Raw genomic sequence first — 24,946 nt, 5'->3', positions numbered from 1 at the left:
CGAACACTACAACAGGACCTTATATCCACCACCATTGGCATAACTTACGCAAGAAGAGCATTCTTCCGTTAAGATTCATTTAAGAGCATGATTTCAAAACCTTCCCACTGGACTATTCTTGAGCGGTAGGATAATTTTTCACCGAAAGCGTTGAACTGTTGGAACTGTTGTGCATATGCAAGTCGTCGTTTGCGACCAATGCCAGTTTGCAAAAGCGATGGGAAAACTTAATGAAAACAATCTCCGATAATGGTTGGCTAGGCGGGTTGCTGAAGCATTTTACATTAAGTTCCACCCTGGCGGCTGGTGAACCATTCAGCAAAGGTGTCAACTTTCCGACTAGAAGGGTTCCTGAGGAAGATGGCAAGATCGGAAGGAATGCATTTCATAAAACATAATAGCTTCAATTATTGCACGCTCAATGACAGGTGTTCGGGGCCCGGGCAAGAGAGTCAGCCATTGTGCAAGTTTTAATTTATGATTTAATAAGTGTAATTAAAACTGTCAGCCAATAAACGGAGCTTTGATTTATGGTACAGCTCTGGTGAAATGCAACAATGCATCCCTAGCTTATTAGGACGTGTGTGGTGATGGTGGTTACGTTGTACCGTATACACTCACGCTGGGTATTTAGTTTTGTTTTCCAAATGGCAATGGTGATGTTTGCATTGGGTGGGTAACCGGAAGGACAGCATGTTCGTTGCAGCTTTGGGGTGAATTGGTTATGATTTCCGAGGTTTTGACAATAAACGAAAACGTGACACAGTCTCGCTTAAGACTAACGCCACGTGTGCTGATTACGAATGGTTGCTTATAATGTTTCGCTAAGCTTATCGCACACCAGCAGTTAAGTACGGTGTTATACTCACTGTAAAGTCTAATTGTTCCATCCGATTCGCCGCGGGGATTCTTGGCAACACACTTGTACGTCCCGTAATCCGTCTGCTGTATGTTGTAAATGTGCAGACGCATGTGCGTCTTGTAGATTGGCATTCCTACATTCGTCTCAGTTCTGAGGGGTGTTGGATTGTGGAAGTGAAGAATAACAATAAACATTAGCTGGTAACAAGTGCAATACGGGTAAGGTGTGACTATTTCCGAGCTACCTCTTGTGAATTAAAAACCGTGAACATCGTAACTTACCTGTATTTCTTAGAGTCATGAATCATGTGACCGTCCTCTCGCGTCCAGTAGTTCAACGATGTCGGATGCGCCTCGGTGAAACATTCCAATGTCACGTTGAAGTAGAGTGGAACACCGACCAACTGGTGTGGTATCCACAACATCGGTGGAACTGAAGAGAACGGTAGTAAGAGAGATGTATGAAATTTAGATGAAAAAAATGAGAAGTAATTGTAAAACAACTTATGGAGCACCGTTGCTGATCGTTGGCAGAAATGAGAATGAGAAGGGTGGAGAACATTGCCGGAAGTTAGTCCACTGATTTGTTGGTAGTGTAATTTTGTCATGTAACGGGCAGTTGGTATCACATCAATAAGCTCACCAAGTAATGCAAAAGGTGCGGTCGTTGAAAATGATGCTCACGTTCCTCAAATGCATCAAGCTAAGAGGAAACATAATAGATGTTGTGTTCATATTTCAGATTCTTTAAAAAGAATCATTCATCCTTGTCGTGATGGTTGACAAAGATACTGGTGGTTTCGACCGCATTTGGTTGGGATTGTGGATACATACAGTACGGGAAGTACAGTGAATAAATTGATAATACTGTTATTTGTTATGTTACATTTTATCGTTGATGGGCATCACGTTGATTAATGTCTCTTTTTTAGTTTATTTAAAGTAGTTTTATTGCCGCAATCGTAGATATTTTTTTTAAATTTTATTCGTTGCGTAACTCTGATTATATTTCTTTACTTTCGTAAGACCTTCGATGCCCTGTATCTTATACCTTCATATTATATTATTATTAAAAAAAAACGATCAAGCTCTTGCGTACAATTTTATGAATAATTAACAGCCGAAAGTACTAAAGTAAATCAATTATCCAATTGTTTGTTGTATAACCTCGTCAACGCAAATTGTTTGCTTCTGCAAGTAAATAAAAGAAGCTCAGCAACATGTCATTCAACACTAGTGGTCCAGATAATGGTGCTTAATAAAGCATAATGATTGATTAATTGCACTTTCCGTTTCCCATCTCCACTCGCTCCCAAGCCGAATGTGTCAATTAGTAATCGAAGCTCCAATCAAAATGGTTAACTTCCGGTACGTGCCCAACTGGTTCAAAATGTATGCGAGACGCTGCCCCAGGCGCGGCTCTCGCAGTCAATTTAAATGCTCTGTACCATGACTCGTATGAACTGATGCGTATGAGATTATTCGGTTGTGTTTGATACCGTTAATCATACAGGAATGTGTAAAAAAGACCGTGAAATGAACCACCAGCTAGGGAAAATGCTCGGTGGGGAAATGAGCTTCCGGTTGCAGATTCTTTCTTGTGGTGCTACACTTGATATTTTGTAGAAAATAAGAAAGTGAGTATGAATTTGTGAGCTTCTTTTCCGTCTTTTTGTTGTCCCCAAGGCCCTGTCCACAGTCAATTCCATAGTTGATGGTTCAGCAGTACGATGGGGGCTGTACTACGGGTAGTCGAATGAATGAATTTTTAATGCCATCCACGTATTTTATTACTTCCAAAGGGGAGGAAGTAGCGGTGGAAACGAAACGATGGTCTCGGCGGATCAGGGATTGTGTGATGTAAAAACGGAAAAACCTTCGCAACTCTGCCGCCATGTTTTTGCACCTCATTCGCCAAGGGTTAAGCCAGCAAGTATTTGGCGATGGAGGATGGAGCCCCGAGTGCAGAGAGATGTGACAGTGTGTTCATGTAGCAAAGGACATGATGTCATGGGACGCAGACACAGGGAGTATGGACAGTAAAAAATCTTTCCAAATAAAAACGTGTAAAAACTTGTTAAAGTATTCGGTCGGTTTTTATTTGCCGCCGTCGGCGGAACCTTTTCCGTTTATCCTTATCATTTTTCCATTGGATTAGCACTTGTACATTGGCACCTGCAGGCACACTCGATGATAATATAGTACAGAAGTATAATCTGGGTGAAATTTGAGAGGATAGTGTGGCAAACTTAGTTCTTGTAAAATTATATTTCATGCTAGGATATGGAGCAAATACAAATATCTTCCCTGTACGAAAGATTCTGCCGTGAAATATCTGTTGTGTGCAACAGTATGCAACAACTGTTCCAGGTGGATGTGTGTAGAGTGAATTAATCGTTTTGGAGAACTAAAATCTGTTCATTTGTTTATATTACCGTGTTCACAGATTTGTCTTTTCACAATAAAAAAGCACGGTATTAGGTCGAATCGTACGGCACATCTAAGTGCAGCACCCAAAACATCCGTTTGAAACCAATTTTCAAATGAAACACGTCACAAAATGGGTGGCAAACGGTTTTAAAACGTTTCTGCATGGGCCGATATTTGTCTTTACCGGTGGACAAAGGGTTCGATTGGATGGAGAGCGTAAATGGAAATTGAATTTAAATAAATCCACCTAACCAGAGTCGGATTGTAGACGACTCGATGCTTCGAACCCGAACGGAGGTACACATTCCATCTGTTGTAGTGCTGAGAGTCTGCAAGTCTCTCCAGACACAGCCATGTGGTGAAATGTCAGGTATCTACGGACAAGGACCAATGCTATGGCTATCCTGTGCAGTGTGTCATGCAGAAGATCATGAAGTGAAAGGTTAAATCTGGTGTTGAGTGGTTTTAGGAAGGTGAGCTGATACGGTTGAATTGATTGGAATGTTAATAGCAATTCGATGCAGGAGCACACTGATTCCACAGTTGATTCATTGAAGCCTGTCGATTGGGTTGTGGAAAGAGGGATAAAATAACCTATTACTGTTGACTTTTACCGGTAACAATGCAATTTTTTATTTGCTTTTTTCTCTTCTTTGTTTCTTTCGTTGTTTGTTTAGTTCGTTTAAATTAATCAGAAGACTTCCAGTGCGTATTGAGTCAAAAAGGAGTAAATTTCATCGTTACTTTGGAAAGTGTTTCAATTTAATTGAAAGGGTAGAGTTAGTATACTTTACATGGAAAGGCGTATAATCTATATTAAAAACAAGCAAAACATGTTTTTGGTGTAAATCATAACAAAGTTTACTTTTCATGTGCATAATTCTCTGAGCTGAAGAATTTTTGACGATTTTTGACAATTATCGAGTCAAAGTGGACAAGAATTTCACTACTTTAGTGTCAATTAGTGGACAAAAAGATGAGAATTTTTATACTGATTGAATATGGTGAGATAAAAGGAAAGGTAAAAGAACCTGTTCGATAGGTAAATAAGCTATTGTAAAACCCTACCGGACGTAACATGTTGTTTAAATACAATGGAGATTAATTTCACACGTTTGAAGTTTACTATCGAAACAGAAGTGAAATAAACTTAGTTTCTCTGGCTTGTTAATTATTTTAAATATTGTTTTATGCAATGGAGTTCATGGAACATTTTAATATTTCAAATGAAGCAGCATCCCGCTTCACGCTAATGTTTCTGAGCGAACGCTTTAGCGTATATCCAGTTTTTGCTTACATCGAATTTCGCATGAATCAATGATAAAACAAAGGTATTGTTGTTCTCTAACATTTCTATAATATCAATCTGTAATATTTTCTATTCTCATTAAATAATTGAAAAAAACTGTGCTCATCATTTAATCAATTAATAAAATTTAATTGTGCTCTTTGCTTGTAGCGCACTGTGCCACACTAAACAAGTGAAAATAGATGAGAGTTGCCCTGTTGGCAGATGGTTAGAAATAAACGCTGCTGATCGACAGTCTAAGGCATAATCGTTATTCTACAGCCGCATGCAATCGTGGGCAGCGCGTGAGAGACGCCAATGCAAAAAGGACAAAAAAGGGCAGAATCGATATAAGGTATAGTTGCACGGTTAGGTTAGTTATGGGAACAGGCAGATACAGGCAAAGCATGAGAAGGATAAAGCTTAAGCCTGACAGCGTAACTGAGCGAATGTTGAACGTGTACGATGGGAAGCGATTTTTCGCTAAAACCCTCTCTAAAGATAGATGGATTGCTCGATTCGGAAACAGGTGCGCCGAATGGCAACCAGCCATCAGGTTGAATCCTTCACACCCTCGACGCGTCGGTTCTTCAGCAGGATTGCTACAGCATGACTGTGACGTAGTGTTTCTAGTGTTCGCCAAACCGACACATTTCAATGCGGAATGCGACCGCAGAACGTACGCCAGGATCGGTCGTACACCGTCACGCCACGAGATCCACATCCAAATGGAACCCCCGTACGAGATACAGCTTGAAAGCGTGTGGTGTGGAGTTCTGTTTTTAAACCACCTCCAAATGGTGCCGAAAGCCGTGGGTTGTGAAGCAGGTGGGAGCGAGGAAACCGTTGAGTGCTTTAATGGCTTGTTGGCTTAAGGCTTGTTGAGAATTTTCGCAATGTTCGGAGGATAAATCAAGCTCCTCCATTCGTCAAGCTGATGAGCCGTGCATGGTGTAAGGCGATGCACATCTAGTACGAAATACGGCGAGTAATCGAAAGAGTCTCTTCATTTTTTGTTTTGTGTTCTTTGCTCTAACACAAATCCTCGAACGTGGCACGATATTCAAATTAGGCTTTTTTTTCGGAACGCAAAACACCGTGTCTATTGTTTAAACGATTTCGAACAACTGAAGTACTTTGTTGATGTCTTAGAACTTAGAGTTTTACTAAATCTCTACTAATGTGTTTTTGTGTTTGTTATGTACACATTTTCACTATCAAATATTGTAAATACCTATTTGAAAAAATAAAACCTAAAATATTAATTGAAGGCAAATCCTACGATAGAAAAAAAACATCAAACGGAACAAGAAATATTATTGCACGTTGGTGTTGTGCAATGAGATTTTCTATCCCCCTTCATTACTACGAAGGATGTAAACAAAATTTAAATAAAACGCTTTACAAGATTCCGGACATGTTTTATGTTTCGTAGATGTGTTGTATGTGTGTGTGTATTTTTCTTTCATTCTTCTCAGTAGGGCTCACGCCGAAGTTCATGCAATTTCTTATCCCACTTGCCCTTTCTATTCATTTTCCCCGACTAATGGTTGGTGTTAAAAAAAACACAAAACTTTCCACTGGCTGGTTGCTTGTGGATGTTCAAAACTTCAAAAATCAACGGTTTCTTCAGATCTGCTTTCCGAAGGCAAGCATGTTCATAAATATTTTATTGCTTCCACATCTCTTGCCGTGCGACTGAGAGCTATCGGAAATTGCGGAATCTTTTCATTTCGTTCTTTCTTGAGGATGTAGAATTCCGGCACTGTCCAACAACCACAGCTTGAGCAAATAGGATCTCTTCAAAAGTTGTTTTTTTCTTCCCTGCAGCGCAAAAAACTTCATCCGCTGCTGCAAATCCCCGAGCAAAGATGACGATGGAGACGGCTTACTGTGGCACACGGTGGTTGTGTTTCTCTTTTGATGGGAATTCAATTTGTTGGGCGTGATGGTGGTTGAGTGAGGGCATGTTCGTAAAGGTTCTTGCTCTGGAGGACAGTCTTGCAATGAAAACTGGGCAAAATGTATGGGAGTAGACTGCTCCAGGATCGTCCCGAGCGAAGTTTTGGGAGAGCGTGTGTTACGAACCCTCAGGGGTCATCAAATCAGTGGGAAATGGAATCACTCGATGTGCCGAACTGTACCTTCGTTATCTTCAAGGGTGGAACCGGCTGCTGTTGAAGCCGTTTACGAGCGAGGAAACGCTTTAAGTGGCCACATCATCAACACTTTACGGTTCAGCGGTTGTGTGTGCTAAGAATCCTTCCCCAAGGGCTGGCCGCTTTGGATTTGTTGTGGTTTTGTGGTAGTAAAATGGGCGCCTTTATAGCATTATTAAATCGATGACGATTTGATTTTCATGAGACACTTCCAAGCCTATCGGATTGTCCTTTAATTGAGAAAACGTCTGGATCACTGAGTTAGAGCACCGTAAAGATGTGTGAATGAGCAAGAAGAATATTTTAAAATCAAATCTTCCGGATGCTTCAAACACGGGAAACAGGCACGGAAAATTGTTCCTAAACTAGGTTAACAGCATTAGACCATTCCTTTGCCAAAAAACCGGTTATAAGAAAACAAACGCTTGGGACACGACGAACACTAGCAACAATTATGCACACAAAATAATCCAATGGAAACAGATGCCCTGGAGCTTGGGGAAAGAATTCGTCCATTCGTTAAGAACTGATGAAATATAAAGGCTCTCGCGTATTGCTTTGCTGTATGAATGGTGGAAGAAAAGCGGCAAAAGAACAAGTTGTACGTAACATAAAATAGCTCTTCCGTTGAAACAACGGCAGCGAGCCACGGAAAGACATCCGAACTGTACCGGAAGGTATAAGCGTGATTTTTCCGCGATCTCGTCTGTTTGGAAACTTAATTTCATTTCTGCTACGGATGCCTTCCGGAAATGGGAAACTTTGAGCATAATTGGAGTTTTATGCCGAGTGCCACTTATTTCATTTAGCATTGTTTTAAGAATAATCGGTACGATTTCTTGCTTCTGTTGCTGCTGCTGCTTTTGTACAACCGTTCACGTTTGGACATTTCCCGGAAAGGAAGTCGAAAATGCACTGGTACGAATAGTACATACAGGTTGCGGAATTTAAAATACGCTCAAGTTGATGAATATTTGAAAATGTACAATGAAAAAAAAACACGCTGTAAGACACACGAGAACTATTTAATTTTAGTCTGCCATTTCACTATTGAGATTATCGTAAGTTATGGGAAATAAGTTTTTTTTTTAAATTAGCTTTTTGATAATCTTTTCGAAATGATTATGAGGCCAAAGATTTGGAGTTCAAAATATCATTTAATATTTTGTATTTTTCTCAAAGAAATGTAGACGAATTTTAATCAAGTGCCAAAGTGCATGTTTCCTAGAAATTAAATTGAATTAGAATTGCTTTTTGCAATTTGCTTAACAAATTGCTTTTATATCGTGTTATATTTTGGCTACAAGCACATTACTGCAATTTATTTTTAAGGGGTGTGTGTAATGTTTGAAAAGATATGTTAAGTAAGAATAAAGTGCTCCAAAGGAATATATGAAAATGAGAAGTGTCGAAAAGGCACGTATTTTAATTCCACACAGCTTTTTTTACATCTATTATATGAATATACAATGTACATTGAAAACATGATTGTTTCCTTGAAAAATAAAACCGTGTGTTGGTACTTTCGTGTGAAGGAGAATTAATGACGATATTACCACGTGAAATCTTGTGTGACGTAAATTTCCTTAAAGCAACGGATCTGTCACGTTGACTAGTCGTCTGTCCATCTGTGCAGCAGTATGTATTAAATACAAGATTAAAGAATTCTCAGCACTCGTCTGCAACGCACGCCGACGGAAGTTCAGATTAAAGGAAAAATCTCGCACCACCGCACACAGTAAGACGATGTGATGCACAAATACATACTAGCGAGGTAAACTTTTTCCCCCTCGGTAGCAGATGGTCCAATATGACCTGCTTGTTTGGGTTGAACAAACGGCCCCAAGGAAAGGATGGCGATGGTGGTTGAGTTTTGTTTCAGCACATAGCCGTCGTTCAGTAGTGAAAGCATGATGTTAAAAGCAAAAGATGAATCAGAAAGTGTGGCAAAAACTTTACATCTAAATGCTAATATTTCCGGTGTGTCACACCGGTGTTTCGTTCATGTTGGTATCGGCCGATTGGTCTGATGTGGTCGCAAACCTCAGACATCGACACCAAGTTGTCACCAGTCGGACTACATGGCTCCGGCAAGGGATTGGAAACGTGGCAAGAAAAAATTCTTAATTTATATTCAATCATATTCCCATGGAGCGTTTCCACACCGTACGGTCGTTGCCGACATGTTGCCCGGAAGTGGAAAGTTACTTTCGGAAGAATTCTCAATCCCAGCTACGAACCGGCGAGAAAGCTTCTCGCTCCCTGTGGTAGCTGATTTTCGATGTGCTTGTTGCATAATTTGCTTTTAATAAAATTGTTAACAAACATAGATCGGGGCTGCCGATGATGAAACTGGCAGCAACAGCACACGATTGGAGCCCTGGGTGGCCACGCTGCGTGAGGCGGAATATTGGTGTGAATGTGTTTAGCTTTCTCTCATTTTTCCACCAAAGCAAGCTGCAGGAAGGAAGGAAGGAAGGAAGGAAGGAAAACATAAAACACTTTGTCGGGCACCACTTTGTCCCTGCGAAGGACAGTCGATCCCTTAAATCGTGCCCGACGGTGCTGGAAATGGGTCGTATTCAAATTTGCAAACACTTGTCTTGCGGGCGAATCGGGGACACCTTCGGGATGTTTTGTCGGTACGTTTGCTCAACAGTTGGTCGGTCGACGGGGCGATCGTTTTGTACGAGTGCTACAACTGTTTGCCAGGTCATGGCTTATGCAATCGGGCGTCGAGTGCTATTGAACAATTTGCTCTACTGTCCCTCGGGGGCTGGTTTGTTTGATTGCATGCAGTGTTGGTGGCGTTTGCTCACTTGTTGCACGGTTGATGTTTACCCACGGGTTGGCGTGATGTTGGCATATTGTCACCATGGAAAAGAAACCGATCGGTTTGGCCGAACGGCTGAGTATTTATGGAAAACGTATGTTTTTTAAAGGTAAATGTTTTCCTACGATTTATTTAGTCAAGCAGTCTCATTGGTACAAGGGATCAAGCATAGTTAATTGAATGCGAATTATTTATATACTGCTCTTTTAGCGATGCTTCCGGACCCGAGCCACCATTGTTGAATGGAGATTAAATTATAATACCGACCATGACGAGAGGCAGATGAACTTATTACGCCAATGATGTTAAAAAGTATGGTTTGGTTCTATAATACCATTATTATGGTCTCTATTTTTGATCGATTATTGTTCGTTATAATTTATTTCTGATCAAGCAAATGGAATATTTTTGCATAGTTGTGGTAAAAAATCATAATAGAGAAAAATCATAATTAAAAATGATAGAGTAAAAAATCATTTTTAATAATAGCTTAGCGAACCTTCTTTACGGAGATGTTGGGAAATATCAAATAAAACTCAAATAAAGCTGTTAATGTTAGCTACTGTAATAGCAATACGTGAGATACTATAATGACATCTCGAGATTCGAGTGTCCTGATATACAATTCGCCAAGTGATTTGAGATGTAAGAAATCGCACACTACACCAATACAAGATTTCAGTGTGCGTTAATGTGTCTAGGAATATCATAATATGTCTAAGAACGAATGATCATATCCTCGTGGATCTTACAAAGACGACTTTAATCATGACGCTCTGTGGAGTTGTAGCTAAAAGGATCTTCGATTAGAGAAGGAGTAAATTGTTTGAGTGTTGTAAAGTGGCGTATTGAAGGTGTGCTTTAGGTATGTATTACGGTCGAGTGGTCTGAATAGCTTTACGATACTTATTCATTGATATTTGTATGTTACCGTTGACGGATACATTGGGTTCTCATGTTCTGGAGTGCAGTAACCTAACTTATACTATTGAGATACAGGAAAACTGGTCAGATCTGGAGCATTGGCGTCATGGGAGGTAGTAATCCAGTATCTATTAGACGACAGGCTACACCAAAACTGAGTGCTAGGTAATTGAAGGTAATGAGCACTATGATTTCTGTAAAGAATGTACGAGGGATTGTTTTTGTATTTGATGTACAATTCGATATACGGGTAAAAAAAGGCAATGAATCCCTGAAAGGGCATGCCTAGACCTCTTGAGGCTGTTGTGGTGATAAAAAAAATATAATTCTTCTTGAAAATATATTGTTTACTTATACAAAAACAGTAGATAAATACTGGCGGTGTTGGTGGATAAATAGGTGGTGGTTTTTGACATTTCAATTAATTTCAATAGAGGAAATTACTTAGAAATACTAGATATCGAAACAAAATTAGCTCGATTATCGAGCTACTATCGAGTTTTCGATTCAAAACTTTTCAAATTTTTTTAAAATTTTTTTCAAATTCAATTTTTTTACTTGATTTGTGACTAACATACTCTGTGTGTTTTTTCCTCATTCGTGTATGTACAGTTTTCATTCATGCAGCTGGAAAGAAACCATTTATCATTCCGCTTTATCGTTACCAATTGTGGGCTGTCACTTTCGATTTGGTTCATTTATGGATATCAGGGTTGTTTTCTTTTGTGTGGAAACCAAAAAAGGAAATCGCACAACACACAAACAAATGATTTTTATCGTTGGTCCATAAAACTGTTTGACAAAAATCCACTTTTCAAACCACAAAAATCTTCCCCGAACCGCAATGCCGCTGTTCTCATCATAACGAAAAGCCACAAGCTTTTTCTCGCCAGAGTTCCCCGTAGGGTTTTTTTTCTTCCCTATCTTCCCATCAGTTTTAGCGACACTCTCTTCAGCACGTTATTGGTGGAAGGAAAGTGGAAAAAAGGTAGAAACACAACTACCGGAACCTCAAACCAGCATAACGTTCAAAGCCGACATAAAAACCGTCAACCAAAGTGGCAAAATCATGGTTATTGCACCCGCCGCAGACGCTTCCAGCTTGGCAAGGAGCTTCCGTGTTCGTTCTTTTTTTTTATTCGTTAACAACACTTTTCCTCCATGAAAAGTTCATGGTTTTGCGAACAGGAAGTAGAGGAGGAAGTCGGTGCTCCGTGCGTTGGGGCTCCGAGCAGTGGTGGCATATTCTTTGGATTTCTTTGCCACTAGTGCGTTGCTCTATAGCGCTGAGTAGCGTCGTGCTGTCGGCATGTTGAAGCTAATCCAGATGTATAGGAACGAACATGTTGTGTCGGGTAGTTCTGTTAGGAGCATCGGGAAAGAGCCAGTCTCGCACCCTAAGGAAAGTTAACATCGGAATACATCTGCTGTGAACCCGTCACCACACCATGGTTCTGCAACAACTTCTACCGACTGTTTTTAAGTACATAAAATGTCATAATATATTTGCACTCTGGGTTTTGGAGATTTCTCGCTCGCCCTGTTGGTAGACACAGCCTGCTAGTGGATAACGATCAGGGTAGGTTTACTTTTGGCGGTGGCGATCTGTGTGTGTGTGTGTGTGTTTGTGCGTGTGGTACAGTGTGTGATTGTAAACATAAACACACGTTCTGCTTCCGCTGAAAGCAAAGCCTCACACTTGACAGACAGTGGAGCAGACAGACAGACCGGCATGATGACGGGTGACTTCCTTAACTCACGAGCCACCAAGCCAGCACGTTGACAGAAGGGCTTGTGTTGAATGAAGTTATGACGGGTTGAGACAAATATGAGTCAATTTTCGGCCTTGAAGTGGTTGGAGTTCTCTTCAAGCAGTGACGAAGAGATGTGCACTTGCCGGAGAGAACGAGCACTTGAGATATTGTTTCGGGATTAGGGTAAAGTTTTGAATAATTGCTCAAACACTTTGGCACGCTTCGGGGGCGTGATTAATCTGTTGAATGTATTAGCATCAGAAAGCCGGGAAGTTGTATCAGCATAATGGAAATCTAATTTATGTACCTTAGCTCTATGCCAAGGATTTCCAAGTTACGGGAAACCAGCAGTTGTACGTTCTACATTAAGTTGCTATCTTAATATTCATTCCTTGATGAAGAAAAAAGGGGTTTCATAGTTTTTATTGTGTTTGGGTGCCGTGTTATCCATTTCCGTTTGAGCGGTTTTATTTCCTGTATACTTATTTGGCAAATAACAAAAAATAAATTCCACAGAGAATTTAACTATAACGCCTTATATTCGCAACATTATTATATATTGTCAATTTTTTTCCCCATGTTTTTAGTTGATGACCGCGAGGAAGAACATGATTATTTCGGGTTTTCTTCTCTCGTTCATTATTCGTTCAGATGTTAGCTAACACTAACTAGGAATGTAATTAAGGGCACAGTTTGATTGGATTTGATTGCAGGAGCGCTTTCTTTGGTGATAATGAGCGTCTTCCATGAATGGCGTAGGCGAGCGAGCTAATGCCTGGGTGTGTCAGAATCTTCTAATTAAATCAACCCTATTGCCATCCGTGCGCTTATAGTATAGGTAGGTGAATATTATTTACGTTAGCTTCACACTCGCCTCGGGAATAAAGTTCTGTGTTCCATCCATGCGCCGGGTGACTAAATGGGATTCTCATATTGGAATCTACGCACGTACCAGTTCGTGGAAAAAAGTTTGCCCACCAGGAATATTTGCCCTTGCCAAAGGCTTAAGCCCATGACGAGCTACATCTTTTGTGGGTCTGAAACGCTGGACAAGATGGAGTTTTCTGCTGGAAGAAATCCTCTTTTGTTGAAACATTAAGCGAAACTCTTTTCATCTGTGGATGTGCCGCTAGTGTAGATGGGGAGCCGAGTTTTCCAAGCGTTCAAAAACATCACTTCTGGGTGCAGAACAGTGTCCAACATTTTTTCCCTCACGGTCATTGTCTCGCCTATGTCACCGTACGGTGCGAGTGAAAGCTGCTGTAATTCATTGCGGAATTTCCATAACCATAGCAATCGGAACCATCAAGACTCCCATGGGGTTAGAATAGTCTGTTTTCCCGGTAGTAGAGCACGAAGCGTTTTGACTGTTTTCAACTAGGCCACTTCTCCCTCACCAACACAGTGTCTACACAGTGTTGATTTTATGACTAGCATTAAAATTATTATGCGATTCATTTTACGATTATGTCTACATCGTGCAAACATTTTCGTGGTCGGATTTCGGTGTTTTCGCCCCGGCTGGGATAATGATGAGGGATGAAGGCGTGCAGCTAACAAATTTTACATTTGCTTTTGGTCAAACTGTGCAACCGAACAATCGCTCCCGCCAATGCGATGTCCTGTGGGGAGGTGGGGCTGGAAACTCGTTCTTTAATTTTACACCACTCAAACATTCCTAACCGCGTAGCTGTTGCGAGTGGTCGGAATGGCTTGGCAATGGGCCCCACCGGCTTGTTGAAAGTTGTTTTTACTCCCGTTCCGGAAGCTACCCTAGGGTTTGGAGGTTGTACGGTGTTCCAGGGATGCAAAACACAACGAGAAACAGAAAGGTGGGGATTTTTTCGACACATCACCACAAAGTATGGCATGTGGAGAAACGAGACTAGAGAGCGGTAAACAGTTTACCGGACGGTGGAGCGAGTTACCCCGAACCAAATGGAACAAATTATTGTAACGGCCATTATGTAAATTGAGGCTTAGACAGTTCGCGCTTACGACTTTGTCTGCCACTCTTTTTGGGAGCCACTTTCGAGGCCATCGCGATGGAATGATGGGCGTTACCGTGTTAGAACTTTGCCTTCGCGAGCTGCTCAGCCAGTTGTTGCTGGTCGGTAAAGAAGGTAATTAGTTAAGCCGATTGCTAGATAGCGCAGTCATTTGGTGGTCGGTGGAAAATCTGTACAACAGTTAATGGTTGGTGTTTAGGGTCGGTATTGTTTTTCGCATCTTACCAAAGTGCCAATAATCTGGAAGCGTCGTATTACACCGAAAAAGGGGACGTTTTGAACGACATTAATCTTTAACATCCTTTTGTTGGGAGTAGAGAAAAAACCGCAACAGAAGCTGTTGTTCGCAGCAGATCATTCTGTTCTTGAAATGTAGACGAAATTTGCCTCAGAAGGAGAATGTTTGGAATAGAGAAAAGCGTGATTATTATTTGTTTTACAATGGATTGCAGTCGACGATAAGGACGGCAATGCAACATACAATTAAATAATTTCCATAATTTCTCACGTTTGGTTCACAGTTGGGATCTTGATTTTAGCTATTGGTTATTTTGAGATTTGACTTCAGAGGGAACTTGAGATCTGTACAGGCAGAGTTTTATATTAATTTTTGATCTTTTATTTTATATTATATTAATTTAAATACTTTCCTTCCTAGGAATTCCTAGTACTACTATTTGTTCGTACTACGAAAAATTTATTCCCAGTACTACGAGTTTTTCCAGCACTACTAGATGTACTTTTAGTGTAATAAAAAATATATTCTTGGAATATGCTATTGTACTGAGTTAGGAAAATGGATAAAGGTCAGGATTTTTCTAATATTGAACATAAAAAGATATTTTAAATTATATTTCAATTGTGGTTGGCATTATTTAACCACAAGGTAACACTAAATGAACTGAAAGATCATTATCGTACACAAAAATTTTCCTATACGCAAAGTAAGTTGTTTCTATGTAATGCCGAAACTGGTGCTTGCGATAGATTTGCTAATTTCTCTTTCTACCTGCTATACATTCTTCATTTTATATAACCAAGTCGTTTTACTGAACTTGGATGAAAGTACCATCAAACGGATGGCAATATATCACGTTCATCTTTGTAATTCATTGTGGCGGACATCATCTCAGGCACAGCGATTGACGACGTTTGAAGTGCCATTTAATGGGCAGTATCAAAGCAACACTGACCGAGATGAGGTCAGCTGCTGCGTTAGGTTTGCTTGCCTAATCATGCCATATTTGTACAAGCGCACTTGAGCAGCATCCTAAGCAGGTCGTTCGACCCTCGACCTTCCTCGGGGGAAAACGTTCTTCCTGTCGCTGAGTTGGTTTGGGTCATCTGAGCTGGCCGACTGGCCATCAGTAAATGATGATTGTCTTCATTAGCAATAATCGTTATCCCACCGGTAGAGGATATGCTGCATCATCAATTATGTTGCCGGAGGATGTCGATTGGCCGGTCTTGATCCTGAACGTTTGTAGGCAAGTGGGGACAGGAGATAGTGCTTGGGAAATAACCTTGCCAGCGGCAGCCTGACTACAGCAACCCATCCATGTGAGAATCATGGACGTGCCAGAAACCAACCGAGACACCGTAGGGGTAATTTTCGACACCATTTAACAGGTTGACTACACGATCAGTGCTGGTTAACCTTTAACCGTAGATACAGTTGACCAACGTGCAATCACTATATCGGGATTCATTCCAATGGGTTGAAGTCGAAAAAATCAATCCACAGCCCACATGGATGGTGGTGCACGGAAGAAAAATGGCAATTTATTTGATTGCAACTTGCTTCCGTTGGTTGCCCGCTTTCTTCTGTACTGTATGTTGTTGCTTGAACTCTACCTACCACTCGGTCCCAATCAAATGTTGCCTTAAATTGTGTAATTTAGATTATTAAGCCACTGCTGCTGCCATTCCGACAATGGCTGCTAACCCCGTACTCGGTTTGCTAAACGCAGCCGAGCATCAAATCAGCGCATGGAATACCGGAAAAGTCTATTGGGCAAAATTTCTTGCTTTTCTTGCTCCGTTCATGGTTGTCGTACCGTTTCCGGTCGAAATTCGTTTGTCGATATCCATCCATGGGCGTCGAAGCTAGTTCGCCAACATGTATGCCTCACGTACACCTCATCGGAAGTGTCGTACCGGAGTCAGGAAGGCCAAAAACGCCATGAACTCAGCGCATTACTGCTCAGACAGAATGTTCAGAAAAGCCTTCGAACAATACGACACGAAAGAATCTTCCTTCGACTAAGCAACATCGTAAGAAGCACAACGGGCACATCCTCCTTCGTTTAGTCCCTTTTGTGTCTATCCTCGGGCGGGTTTGGTCGAGTAGGGTGTTGCTAACGACAGAAAACACCGCACTATGGTGCAGTTGATTTTACCTCAAATATTTATTTTTATTATTTCGTTCACACCTTCCCAATCATCCGTTCATCCGTGAATCGGACCATAGACCTAACCAAAAAAGAAAAGGGAATGTTCTTTTAGCCGGTAGCTTGTGGTGATGTTTTGGGGGGGAGGACTACGGTAGCATTATTGAGTATCTTTCTTACCAATACCACCAACAGAACTTCCACCGAAACCAACTCCACTTTTAGATTGGCGTAGACGCTGGCAGTTCTGCCCAAGTGCTCCAGGGTATAGAAAATTCGGTTCCGTACCAATCCGCACCAACTTAACGCTTGATCCTTTACCGTACGGATACTTATGGTTCGGGTGTTGAAGTGTTGAAGACTTTCGTTGAAGCACATGGGCAGAGGAATTTGGAATGATGTGATGTGTTGCCTGTTCCGGCAGATCATTGGAGGGAGCATTTGCCCCATCCATTTCTTAGGCGTACATGTGAAGATAGCTGCTGTGAGTTTGCGTTTGTGTGGCAAGAGTATCCAAAAGCAGGGAAAAGAAACGACCCCTGAGGGGAGATCCGGAACAGGATCAGCCTTCGATTCTTGAAGCAGTGTAGCTTTAATTTTTTATCCCATCATCATGTAATATTGTCCTGTTTCCGGGGTTTCCTACTCGTAGCTTACCATGGTTCCGGTCGTTGGCAGCAGTTCAGCAATGCCAACCGAACGCCGTCAATGAATATCGACAGTTCACTTGCCAATGGAAGATATCGTAATTCAGCAGCTATGTTAAATTCGCTGTTCACCCAAATGTAGGTTTATTCACACCAAACCTTTCCCACGGTGGCATCTTTATGGATTGGGTGATTTTCATGTGCTTCATCGCCTTCTCGTGATCAATACACGCGACTGGCAATGGCACGGTATTTGATGTCTCTGGAATCAAACCCTGCACCATACAAGGGATTCACAGCATCATCAGCAATGATTCCCATTTTTCTTCGATTTCCGCACGGAAGATTTAAATTTTTCTTTTCACATTTTCATTCCATGCTGGCGTGTGTTCAAGAAGCTTTACTTAAAACTGACAGCGCGAGCATGGGGTTTAGTAAAACGAGCTAGAGCTTAAAGTGAAAGTGGCGACTTTAATATTGGAACGCGTTCTTGCATCGATTGAGTTGCTTTTTATGGTACCGTTTAGCGTGCGTCATCCTTCACCGGTGACAGAGTTATGTGTGGGAGGGGTGGGATATAGGCAACCTTTAATCACATGTAGTTTGATTGATTAAAAGCATTGATTGGGAGTCGGGTTGATGCAGATGGGTTCATGATTGTATCAGAGTTATACAAGTATGTGCAAAATAAATAGGTGTAGCAAATAAGTAAGGTATATTCAGCAGCTTCATGAAACAGTTTTGCTTAATTTTGTTCTTTCAATATAGTGAGTAATTATTTCTGCCATTCGATCGACCGACGCGTGCCTTAAAATATTCGATTCAAAACTTTTAACTAGGCCTAATTCTCTCCAGTATCAACCGCCAAGCAAAGGTTTACAATTTGAGTGTACGAAGCCCCTATGCGACATTACAATGATTTCATAGTTTTCTGTTCACATAATTTAGTGAACTGTTGCAACTGGATGCTAACAGTACGCCAAATTATTATAAAATGTCTAAAATTTTGTGAATTATATGTTCGGAATTATCAACAAGTGCAAGAAAACTAAATATGTGTTTTTAATTAAAATAGGATGAATTTCGTTTCGGTTCTTCTTCAATGGCTAATCAATTATGTAAACATCAATATAAATGCTATCAGCAGTGGAATGGTAATTTCCAGAACGTGCATTCTAACGGTTGTGAAAGGAAATAAAACAACACAAAAAATCCACGACAGACGATCGGTTACTGGAATCGCTTTCCAAACGATTGACATAAGCCATCGGGACAGCGTAATGGAAGCGCAATATAAAATTCAAATTAATCCCCGTCAAAATCACCTATCCACTCGTGGTCAGAGGACTCGGAGTAGCTTGTTGGCATTGTTGTGCTAACAACGTGGCTGACACCTCTAATGGTTTTAAGTAGCTGATCCATTCCCAGTCGTGAGGGAGCGACATTCCTGCACCAGCGTAGCCAACACACCGATACGGATAGGGAAAATGGCCGATTAGTGTTTTTAATTTCCATACCTTCGGTCCAGGATTAAAGCAACCGCATCGGAATGGAATTATTTCAGAACGGTTGTTGCTTTTCTGTTTTGTTGCTGGTTTCTTTCTGTTTTTTAAATGTTTTTGGTTTACTTCCCTTTAACGAGGAAAATCACATTCATTCTCGTGAAGCTTGTTGCTTCGTTATTTGTGTGTGTGATTTTGTGTGCTACTTTTCTGCCCGTGTTCCATCTTTTTCACCACCCACGAAGGCTAATGCAAGCACGCCCGTGTGTAATTTAATGGTAAATGTAAATTGGTTTTAATTTAAGCAGTTACACCACAATGACATTCGACAACGATAGCAACAACGATGCCGACGATGCATCGTACACGAGCGAACAGGATGGGAAATGTTGCATGAAAGTTATCATGTTGTGTGTACTTACAGTCAACGCTGACTTTAATTCGCTTTGACACCGTAGGCGGCACACCGTTCGATGCAATGCAGAGGTATGCGCCCATATCCAGGCGAGAAATTTTCGTAATTTCGATGGAATTTCCTTCCCACTCGAGCACTGGTGCGTGGGGCAAATGGCGTATCCACGGGGCGTCCGGTTTGCCATTCGATTCCGTGTTCCGTAGTGCGTTGCGGTAGTTTTGGGGACGGCGTGGAAAAGGGTAAGAAATTTATTAATGCAGGCGAAAGACGGTGTAGCCGATAGTAGTGTGACCGGTAGAACTTGGGCTATTTTCTACCTCTTTGGAAGGAACCTTTTAGAATGAGTATATCGGTCGTTGTCCTTTGGTTACTTGAGACAGTCGAAATAGATCCTGTGGTGAGTTCTTCTTTGTGTGTGAGAAATGAAAGTGGAACACACTTACCGTTTAACGATCTATTAATGGCTATTTTAGAGTTGTCGTCCCGCTTCCATTTTACTGTGGGCGTTGGACTACCCGTGGCTCGACATTTAAGCGTCACGTTTGAGCCTTCCCGCACTATAACATCGCTTGAGCTCAGGGAGTCGTCAATATTCGGAGGAACTGGAAAAATAAGCGATGAAAGGAAATTAATTAAAATGTAAGTACTATCAGGGCGGCGGTGGTGTATTGGTATCGACGCCGGTCTTCACACGAAAGGACCGGTCCAAAATCCCATCCGAACCAAACCTCCGTACGCAGCACCGACTATCTGGTTACGGGTAAATAAAGTCAAAGAAAGCCAGAAATGGCAGGCCTTGACCACTTGAGATTGTTGTGCCTATAAAGAAGATGGGGAAGTACTGAATTCTTAGCAGCAGTATTCAGAGATGGTTTAACTCATTGAATAATCTTCCAATAATTTTAATAGAATTTGCCAATCGATTGCAAGATTTATTTACAACGCCCATTAACATTTTATCTGCTATAAAAATTTCGTGCAATTGTTATTGAACTCATGAAGAGTTTAGTGCACACGGCAACATAATCACATGAAACAAATTGTTTATGAACATAGCTTACTTTTTAATCTCCTAACGAATCTCTTTTCATAAGTTCAAACTTTCCCAATGCGTTCCCGTCAGTGTACTGGCACAATAGAAGCAACAATTTCGTCCAAAGAAACTTTTTTCTTATGGAAGAAAAATAATCTTCACGAAACTACACGCTCTGCGACAGCGGCAGAGGTGTGAACCATGTGTGCCAGAACCGACAAAAACATGAAGTGTTGAATGTTTCGCAAGTCTTTTTTGTGCTGTTTTGAAGTTTCGAATTGTTGTTCCTTTTCATATCGTATGTCCTTGGTGGTTAGGTAAATGTTTGTCATATTGCATGAAGTTCCGTGTATTGCTTTTGAAGATATTCTAGCTCATGGGATTACTGATTTCAAACACATGTATAAAAAATAACAACGTATGCAATGAGATGGAAGGAAGCACCAAACATGCATTTTTCAAAAAACACATATAAAAGAAACACTTCAACAGCTTGCGCTAAACATTGTTCCCCCTGCGCTAGGGCAGGATAAATAAGGGCCTCACTCTTGATCCAACCTCGGGCCACCATGATTGTTTGTATCGGCTTCACGCTTAAGGGAAATGAAAATAAATAAATGTTTATTTTAAAATTGTTTTCATTTCCCGCTTGACCCAACCCACATCCGTTTCGCCTTCAAGGCACCCGATGGGCAAGTTGCCTACGGATATCCTGTAGGTTGTTTTCGCTGACTATGTTTCGCGAGATTTTTTTCTCGTTTGTTTGTTCCTCGATCTATCGTTTCGGCAGCAGTTTGGGGGGATATTTTTCTTGCATCAGCTCCAGATTGGCTTCGCTAAGCGTTTAGGTCACCATCCCACCATCAGCAATGCGCCCATCGTCAATCGTCGAAGGCGACGAAGACAGACGACATCTTGGAGGCGTTAGGCAGCTCGTTACTCTGGAAAAGCTGCCCGGTCCTAGCAGCCAAAGGGGAACAAAACACAACAATCAATGTTCGGCCCGGGGAAGCAGGTTCGGTGTATTTTGTGTATCGGATGACGACGGCCGATGATCCTAATGTGATTTGAATTTAAATTGATTTCCGTTCTTCATTATGCCTATCGTTTTTCATCGGTGCAAACGACAAAAGTGCAAAATCGAATCACTTTCTTGCGCCAGTTGATGCAGCGCTACCGGATGATCGGATTTGCGAAAAGGTTCTGTAGAGCAACACGGAACGGCTCAAAAGCGAACTGCATGCGAAGTACGAAAAACACGAAACAATATAAAGAGGAGGAAATGTACCGACTGCTTGCTTCATCGACAGGGTTTGTCGTGGTAGCGAAGAATCGCAATTGCAAAGTCTTGTGACTGTATGCTAGTGCGGCCGAAGAAGTACATCCATTGGGGAAATGTTGCTACGGTATGCAAATGTAGTGCAGATTCAATTTTTCATTCTTCGATCCTGTGCAGCAGCAGCAACCGTGACACGGCAAGCGTAGCCGAATTGCTGATAGAACAGTATTGTTCCCGTTGACACAACAATTGTCGTCCGTGCATACTGCAGGGAGGATTATTTTCACAATTAATCTTCGGAAAATCCGTCTGTAATGCCAGATATCGTTTTAACAAGTCATTTCCCTCGCTTTAACGAATTTCTTCAAGAATATGTGTTTATCCATGGATGGAAAACATGTTATTTGTGACAGTGCAGTTTACTTTAGATTAAAATTAAATTTCATTTGCAAACAATGGGAAACAGGTGTACAAAATTTATTAGTTTGATTTCGGCGAGATTCACACTCCGAAAAGAGAAAATAAATCTTGCAAAAGAAAAGAGCACCAGCAAAATAAGTTAATTATCGTCGTTTTATCACATGACAGACATCGTTACGTTAAGCACGACGAAGGCAATTTATTTCAGAGCTAGAGAGGCAAATTTAATTTTTTCCTACCAACCAAATGCTGCTACCAACTGCTTATGAGCAGGAGCGACGGATTGTTACAGGTGCTAACGAAGCTATATTCTGCTTGTACGAAAATCACAGTATCTAATTCGATTGTAACGGTGCTACCACGCAGCAGTAGCTGATGGATTATAGATACGAGCCAAGATATCGATTTCCACGAGAAAATTGTTGGCCGGGGTGTACTAAATGGCTTTCTTTAACGCGTACCGACGTGATTAGGGAACCGTTCGTTCGTTCGCAATGTGATCACGTTCGAGGGAAGAAAAACTGCAACCTGCACTTAAAGAAAATGAGCACGTTTGGTTGCTGGGAGTGAGCCAACCCCATTAGTGCATGGGATGAAAGACGCGAGAGTTGCTGGAAATAAATTTATTTTACAAAACGACGAATGTACTTACCGACCACATGCAGATATCCGAACTGTGTCTTTGCCGTGACCGTGTTGATTTGGCACATGTAGCGACCCTTGTCCTCTTCTTGGACGTTTGATATGTGTAAGAACCAGGTCTTGTGTTTGTCATGCTTGTCGTGCGTGACGCTGATGCGAGGATTCCTTGTGATTACATGATTATGTACAGTAAGGATCGCGGATTGCTCAAAGTGCATCCACGCTACCTGAAGCGAAAAGGGATTAAAGGATATTGTTTAACTTATTCTAGAATTTATTTAAACGTCTAGAAATGATATAAAAAGTTGAAATGATGTCAACATGAAATGATTATGAAATGGAAAAAATTTAATTTAAAAATTAAAATTTAATTTTAATCCAATAATAAACTTTACTAATAGCCAAAAAAATCAATTCTACGATATGATTTTATTTTCGTAGTCGTTTATATTAAATAGTTAAAGTTTTTGTGTTCAATGGAATCTTTTAAAATGAGATTATTGATTAGTTTATGGAGCACCAAAAATTGTTATTTATTACATTCCAAAGAGGCAATTGTCAGCCATACGGTTCAAAGCCTCTATTAAATGAAATAAAAAAAAACTAAAAAAATTATTGCATTCAATTCTTTGTCTACAATGCAATGCAGTAAAATTATTTATTTATTTATTCATTTATTCATTTATTTATTTATTATAATAATAACGGCTGTTAGCCGTATTATCAGTCCTATATAGACCGACTGCAGCGAGTATGAATTCCTAAAAGCATTTCCTCCTTGCCTATTGTCTTATCCCGGGCAAGCTCGGTTGAAAATGTGGTAAAGTAATGAATCCACAATTTTTTATCACATTTAAAAGATGCTACATGCTTTTGATTGTGGAGTTTCATAAAAAATGAAATAAACATGAGGATATTTCCTTCGCTGTCTGATGGTTATGTCCAGCTAAAATGAATCATTTGGCTCTTTCTCCACAGCACAACTTGGTATTTCCGAATAGATTGAGACATATTGGACCAAAGGTATTGCGGCTGTATCGTCCTTTATCGAGCAGGTCCAGACGGCTGGTTCTGTATGATTGGTAATACTCTGCCTTCTTGTCGCATGTTTTCTCCGCTGGTTGTTCGGTTATTGACAAATTTGCTCTTCGTTTAGACGTATAGCAGCAAGTCGCTAGCCAATGACATTCAAGCTAACCGATCGAATACTATCAATGGTTTAGTCTATATTGTGCTTTCCAATTCTGTATTTCGCGGAAAAATATATTCAGTCAATCCATAATCCGATGTGGTACTGGTAACGGCAAATTTGTGTACACAGTAGGAGTTTCGCCATTGAGCGTTTTCCCTTGTGAAGGTCGAGGGACGAAAAGCAAATTTTTTTCTAGAGCATGGTTTTTATCGATAGAAATTGTTGACTTTTTAACTGCGTAACTAAATTGCACGCATAATATGTTTAGTGCTTGGGTGGTGTGTTTGTGTTGAAAATGTTTACCACTTTCTCGCTGAATGATGCCACCCGGGGGCATTTCATCATTGGGAAGAAATGCGCGGTATTCCCAGCCCATGCATATGTGGTAACGTTCGTTAAAGTGAACTTAAGTTGTTAAATTGTTCCTGTGTTCTTTCCTTGAGTTGGGTTCCTGCATCAGGCCAAGATCGCCAAGCGGTTGTAACGCCGGATAAGATCTTTGCTTGCGGCAAGTAAGTATTTTTAAACATCAACCTTCTCCAATGTTGAAGACGAGCAGTTCTGTAAGGATTATGGTTTGCTTTCGCTGATCCGTATAATTTACTTTCACCTTGATTTTGGGTCTTTGGAGAACTGCCCGAATCGATACGGCGCTCAGATGCTACATCTATCCTTTCTCCGTCCAGACAGGGTGTGTTCGTGATATCATGTAGCGATACGGGACTCTTTTCATCTCCGTTTCGTAGTAGGAGAATCGGAATCAGGATATGAACTAACGCTGGGCGGCGGTAAGACCGTCGTAAATGCACTTGTACGTGGAGGAATTTATTTTTTGTGTATAGGTTTAATTTTTCTGCCCTTCTCTATTGTGGGTACGCATGAAAATAATACGGCATTTTTATGTTTACCCTTGATATGCCTTCTTAGGCCTGGTAGGATTTTTCAAAGTATGATGGTAAGCGGATCCGTAGGGTAAACATTTACCATCATTGCTTTAAGGTGATACTACTAGAGGTTACTTATTCTATAAAAAGGAGTCAATATTTACTCAATGCACAATTTATTCGATCTTATTTTTATATCATGAAAGATGAAACTTAAACAAAACGAAGGGTAAATTTCCATATGACTTTAAGATCTTTAAGAATATGATAAAATAATCCGATAA

The 24,946-nt window shown here is 40.8% G+C and overlaps 1 protein-coding gene across 1 annotated transcript in view; it reads right to left on the bottom strand.

Moving 5' to 3' along the window:
* LOC128712556 (lachesin-like) overlaps window positions 1-24,946 on the bottom strand; it is a 50,834-nt gene that overhangs the window by 9,584 nt on the left and 16,304 nt on the right. Inside the window, exons 3-7 of the mRNA XM_053807449.1 lie at window positions 22,597-22,813; window positions 19,656-19,814; window positions 19,220-19,348; window positions 1,144-1,294; window positions 870-1,012 (exon numbers count right to left, since the gene is read on the bottom strand). Coding sequence (XP_053663424.1) covers window positions 870-1,012; window positions 1,144-1,294; window positions 19,220-19,348; window positions 19,656-19,814; window positions 22,597-22,813 — 799 coding nt within the window. The remainder of the gene's footprint in view (window positions 1-869; window positions 1,013-1,143; window positions 1,295-19,219; window positions 19,349-19,655; window positions 19,815-22,596; window positions 22,814-24,946) is intronic.

This window comes from Anopheles marshallii, chromosome 3 (assembly GCF_943734725.1).
Source record: "Anopheles marshallii chromosome 3, idAnoMarsDA_429_01, whole genome shotgun sequence".
In the NCBI taxonomy this organism is placed as follows: domain Eukaryota; kingdom Metazoa; phylum Arthropoda; class Insecta; order Diptera; family Culicidae; genus Anopheles; species Anopheles marshallii.
Note: the sequence above shows the minus strand (reverse complement) of the source record. Positions and strands in the feature narration are given on the sequence as shown.